At 30.8% G+C, this 6,538-nt stretch overlaps 1 protein-coding gene across 1 annotated transcript; it reads right to left on the bottom strand.

Annotated features, from left to right (window-relative positions):
- Window positions 1-1,235: 1,235 nt before the first annotated feature.
- Window positions 1,236-6,222, bottom strand: LOC143244271 (GTP:AMP phosphotransferase AK3, mitochondrial-like). Its single transcript, XM_076488623.1, has 3 exons — window positions 5,704-6,222; window positions 3,916-4,038; window positions 1,236-1,504 (listed from the first exon to the last, which is right to left on the bottom strand). Exons 1-3 carry the CDS (start codon window positions 5,846-5,848, stop codon window positions 1,305-1,307), a joined length of 468 nt encoding a protein of 155 aa, XP_076344738.1. The 5' UTR covers window positions 5,849-6,222; the 3' UTR covers window positions 1,236-1,304.
- Between the last annotated feature and the right edge of the window lie 316 nt (window positions 6,223-6,538).

Below are 6,538 nucleotides of genomic sequence, written 5' to 3'. Positions count from 1 at the left end.
AAGATCTGTGTACATCCCTCATTTTACTTGTAATATTTCACACAGTGACCAACTACAGAAGGTCTGGATACATCCCTCGTTTTACTTGTAATATTTCACATAGTGACCAACTACAGAAGGTCTGTGTACATCCCTTGTTTTACTTGTAATATTTCACACAGTGACCAACTACAGATCTATGTACATCCCTCGCTTTCACACAGTGACCAACAACAGAAGATCTGTGTACTTGTAATATTTCACACAACTACAGAAGGTCCAACAACAGAAGATCTGTGTACATCCCTCGTTTTACTTGTAATATTTCACACAGTGACCAACTACAGAAGGTCTGGATACATCCCTCGTTTTACTTGTTATATTTCACACAGTGATCAACTACAGAAGGTCTGTGTACATCCCTCGTTTTACTTGTAATATTTCACTCAGTGACCAACTACAGATCTATGTACATCCCTCGTTTTACTTGTAATATTTCACACAGTGACCAACTACAGAAGGTCTGTGTACATCCCTCGTTTTACTTGTAATATTTCACATAGTGACCAACTACAGAAGATCTGTGTACATCACCCATTTTACTTCTAATATTTCACAAAGTGACCAACTACAGAAGGTCTGGGTGCATCCCTTGTTTTAATTGTAATATTTCACATAGTGACCAACTACAGAAGATCTGTGTACATCACCGTTTTACTTAATATTTCACAAAGTGACCAACTACAGAAGGTCTGGGTGCATCCCATGTTTTAATTGTATTATTTCACATAGTGACTAACTACAGAAGGTCTGGGTACATCCCTCATTTTACTTGTAATATTTCACACAGTGACCAACTACATAAAGATCTGTGAACATACCTTGTTTTATTTGTAATATTTCACACAGCGACCAACTGCAGAAGGTCTGTGTACATTGTTTTTTCAGCTCTGTTTTGAAACATACTGGAAGAGGTTATGACATATGAACAATTTTATATCACTGGGTTGAAAAAACAATAAAACAGTCCAACAAATTAACCACATCTAATACATCATTACAAAGTCTACACCAAGGCAGTCCAACAAAATAACCACATCTGATACATCATTACACATTCTACACCAAGACAGTACAACAAATTAACCACATCTGATGAAGAAGTAAAAGATTTTGAAAATAAAACCTGCTACTTCATTAGAACAATGAATAATAATACTGAACATAAAGAAGAACATATAAAGCTGTGATTAAGAAACAAATAGTCTAGGTTAAACATACAACTTAACATTCGTAAAGTGGCCATTTTTATAGAACATCACAAACTACGTAAATGACTGTTTTATACTCACAGGGACCTTGGGAGGGTTGAACTCGGTGTGGTAGGTCCTTCCACTCTCTGCATGCACCCATCTCCCTTTAATCCTGTCAATGATAACTTCTTCAGGTACATTCAAGTTCAGCACACATGACAAGGAGAAGGACTCCTTAAGCGCCTCAGCCTGTAGTACCGTACGGGGAAACCCTGTTTAGTGGGGATAAGTCAAAAATATGATTTGAAATGAATCTATTCTTGTAATTAATAAAACATCTAGTTGATGTTGAACTGCACCAACTAAAAAGAACCATAGTTTCTTATTTGAAAGTAAACAATGAAATTCTGCACATTTAACATAAATAGTTTTGATAGGGACTGTCAACTCTAACTAGTGAAACATAGAATAAAACTAAACACTTCACAACACAAGCAGCAATGAATAATCAACAACACAGTTAGGTGTAAAATATGGACAACAGTTTGAAAGAAAACTAAATACTTCACAACATTAGCAACAGTGACTAACAGACAACACAGTTAGATGTAAAATATGGACAACAGTTTGAAAGAAAACTAAACACTTCACAACATTAGCAACAGTGAATAACAGACAACACAGTTAGGCATAAAATACAGAAAACAGTTTGAAACAAATCTATACACTTCACAATACTAGCAGCAGTGAATAACAGACAACAAAGTTAGGTATAAAATATGGACAACAGTTTAAAACAAAACAATACACTTCACAACATTAGCAGCAGTGAATAACAGACAACACAGTTAGGCATAAAATACAGAAAACAGTTTGAAACAAATCTATACACTTCACAATACTAGCAGCAGTGAATAACAGACAACAAAGTTAGGTATAAAATATGGACAACAGTTTAAAACAAAACAATACACTTCACAACATTAGCAGCAAATAACAACATTAGGTGTAAAATATGGACAACATTAAGAAAACAAATAAAATGCTAAAAATTCTACAAAAATTAAATGTTATTTATATGTAATGTGCCACACAAATCCTTAGTTTCTAACAAACATTTCAAAAAACAAACTATGAATTCAGCAGCTTCCACGTCTTGAATGTTTTCTAATAAAACTTAAATTACTTAAGAATAAAAACATTATACCTAAAACAAGACTTCAATTAAAGTATAAAGATAAAACTACTTAAACAGAGAGATAAGAATAAGATATAAAATACAATGTTTTCCATAGAAAATTGTTGTTTGTTTCTTTTTAAGCACAAATCTACATAATGGGTTATCTTTACTGTGCCCACAAAGGTATTGAAATCAGATTTCTAGCATTATAAGTCCACAAACTTATCACTGTGCTACATGGGGACAACACAGTTAACAATAACAGCAAACTAAAGGTATTTCTAGGAATGTTCATGCAATTAAATTAACAGAATTATCAAGAACCAACACAAAGATAGCAGAAGGTCTTGTTCACAGATAACCCTGGTACATATTCACACTGTAAACATGTTCTCAGCACATAGTAGATCTTGTTCATAGTTAGCCTTAGACATATTCACACTGTAAACATGTTCTCAGTACAAACATAGTAGAAGGTCTTGTTCACAGTTAACCCTAGTACAATTTAAAATGTAAACATGTTCTCAAATATTGTGACAAAGAATAAATCTAACAAAACCTAAAAAATTAATAATTACATTGTAATCATATTTATTTTACTCTCAATAATCACAAAATAAAACAACAGAAATATAGATGGAGCTATTTTCATTGTGTTTGGTGCCTGAAAACACAATGTTAAATAAAACCAACATCTTTCTTGGGATAATATGCAGTAAAATATTAAACTAAGTAAAGATATCTTATTGTCAGTTTTTCTGTCTCATAAATCTGTTGTCATTTGAATGTTAAGAAAAGTTTTTTTTTTTTATGTGACTGTCTTTCAGCTGATTGAATTTAGAGACAATATGTCAATTATCTGAAGGATTTGCTTTCTTTATACACTTCTGTTTTTATTGTGTTTGTGTTAGAGTGAAGCCACATAGAACTATCTACTTCATTCAACATGGGAAAACAAATCCCAGATTTTAGCTTTGTAATTCTGCAAACTTGTTGCTGGCCTACTGGAGACATACATTTGTCTGAAGATATGCTTTCTTTATACACTTATGTAATCTCTGAATGTTTTCCTTCTATTATTTTTTGAAACCATTTGTGTCTGAATCCCTTTATATGTTTCATATCATTCTGGTGATACATACAAAAGCATTTCTGTCAATTATTCCAAGTTTATTATGTACTGCTAGATTAGGTGTTTAATTCATTCATTAACAGATTGAAGAGGTTTCAACACAATATCATTAGAAATAAATAAAACATTTGATCTACGAGTCATGTTTACAACATACAACATGAACACTGTCTTATAACATTCATGTTGCAGTGTTCACGATGTACAATGTGTACACCATCTTATAACATTCACAACATATAACTTGTACACTGTCTTATAATACTCTAAATCAGCAATTCTGAAAAAGAATTCAACATACATCTGGATTAAAAATACATTTTAACCAAGTTCTTTTACAAGTATAGATATCTTTATACATTAAATCATACCATCCAATAACCAGTTATCACCCTTCAGATGGGAATGTAATTCTGCAAGAACCAACTGTACAACAAGATCATCTGGAACCAATTCTCCTCTTTCAATATAATGACTGGCTTGAACACCTATAACTAAGTTGAAGATTAGAAACCATTATCATATGCCGTTTAAAGTGTTCTGTTAAGATTAGAAACCATTATCATATGTTGTTTACAGTGTTATATTTTATTGCTCCTTGTAAGTGGCTTAGTTTTTAAGCACAAATGAATTTTAGTAAAACTTGCAAAACAATTAGAAATAAGCTACCAAAGAATAATTATTTCTATAAATAAACTACTGTTACAAATGTGATTCAAAATTCTGAGCCATTTACAAAGTGCTTTACTGCAGTAAAAAAACAGGTATGATATATTCTGATATACATGTACATTAAACCTGTTATAAAACAGGCATGCTGTATTTTGATATACTGTTCATTAAACCTGTTATAAAAACAGGCATGCTGTATTTTGATATACTTGTACATTAAACCTGTTATAAAAACAGGTATATTGTATTTTGATATACTTGTACATTTAACCTGTTATTTTGTATAAAATGATTTTATATTTTAGGCTTCATGAAGCAAAAATATTATTCATTCACTGAAGATGTTTCCCACTTCTTTAGATACAATATTAATTTTGTGCACTTCCACCAGTTCCCTCTGGCTGTAAAACAATTGATTAATTTACTCTAGATATTAAGAAAACTGACAAATTACTTAATTTGCCCTAGAATGATGAAGTTAAGAAAATGAATACAATGTTTGAGGTTACAATTAAAAGGGTTTAATGTACAATTATGTTTATAATTAAAGTATAAAAATGTGAGTAAATATCAGAATAATTCACTGGAGAAGATGGTGCATGTTCTTTTGTTTGTTTTTCAAGACTGAGTTAGCTCAAGTGAAAGAAGGTTACTTTATGTCTGTATTAAAGCTTCACAAGTCAACTATCTTCCTGTTATCCACAACTGTATTTAAACATGTGCATATGTAGGATTTTAATTCTATTTTATTCACCTACAAGTATTAAGTTTAAGAAATAAGTAATAGATAATTGATCTAATTAGCATTTACTTAGAAAATGTTGTTTTTCACTTAACAAATTACTTCAAGCCTTGCAATTGTCTCCAACTTTTAATTTAAAATTATAATAATATTTACACTACCTCCCATTAACACTGCAATTGTTTTACCATTTTATGTTAAAAAACCTGACTTAAATATGCAACAATTTCAACCACTCAACACATTTAAAAACCCAGTTTTTTATTTCTAAACATCAGTACAAAAAACAAACATAATTTTTAGAATACTGCTGAAATAACAAAAAGAGTAAAATTTCAGTCTTACACAATTACTTAATTCATACGCACTAAACCATAATAAATATAAAGACGTTTACATGAGGACACTTACATTTTAACTAAATTAACCATCTTTTCCAAACTAATACTAGAACTTATAATTTAAAGGTAAGTAGTTGAATATAAACAAAATACATATTACATAGTATAAAAAGATCTTACACTAGTGTACCTTGGAGATTTGAAATAGATTTTTAATTAGAAAATACATGTGTAGTACATCAGTTCATCCAATGGAAGCTAAAATCAACATTCTGCCAAATATATACATGTACATATTTTAGAATAGCTAACACTAATAACACCCTTATTTTAAACACTATTAATTTTAAGCTGTTCGGATTAATGATATCATAGTTTCTTGTTATGAAATGCTTTAATCTTACTTGTTCCATCCCGAATTTGTGCTCTAAGCAGGTCTCCACTGGAAATATGTCTAAAAGCAAAATCGCGCACCATACGTGAAGAAATTGTCCCCTTACCAGAACCTGGGGGACCCATTATGACAGTTCTGAATAGTCGCGAAATCATTTCTAACCTTAACGTTTTCGTCAGTAAACTTTGTTATACACGTAAAAACATAAACAATAAAAATTACATTACAAATAAATAAAAAGTTCGTGTTAGAAGTTCTTATATCCTCTCGCCTATATTACTTTGAATCGACGGATATATTAATTAAAACTGGTTTACGTATAAAAAATATATTAACAATCACTTGATGCTTTTTAGCCAACTAATATTTCAAATTCAGAAACGTAGGGTTCGTGATTCTTATAAAATAATTGTACTTTTCAAAGTCTCATGAAAACGAAACAAAAACAACAGAAAATATCGTTACGTCACTCTAAACTTGCATAGTTGACTCCAGTGCGTTCATGGTAAGTTAAACGTCCAGTAATGAGGGCGCTACTGTCAAGCAGAACAAACTTTTATTTTGTAGGCACTGCGATAAGATTATTTAGATGTTTACGAAAACAAATGTAGATAATAATATGATTACACTTTTTAAATAACACAAGTACAAGCTATATTGTTCACTGGTTTATTCAATTATTTCAACTCTCCATCCCCTTTAAACTACTGAAGCTTAAAGGGTCTTTATAGTAATTACTCAATTAAATTTAACATTAACTTTAGGACAGGAGAGGCATTTTATTCGCAATTTATCGCAATTTTTTTTATTTTTTCAACATTAAATCTTTTATAAAGTAAATCAAA

The sequence above is a fragment of the Tachypleus tridentatus genome, chromosome 2 (assembly GCF_004210375.1).
Source record: "Tachypleus tridentatus isolate NWPU-2018 chromosome 2, ASM421037v1, whole genome shotgun sequence".
NCBI lineage: Eukaryota > Metazoa > Arthropoda > Merostomata > Xiphosura > Limulidae > Tachypleus > Tachypleus tridentatus.
This window is presented reverse-complemented; position numbering and strand designations above follow the sequence as displayed.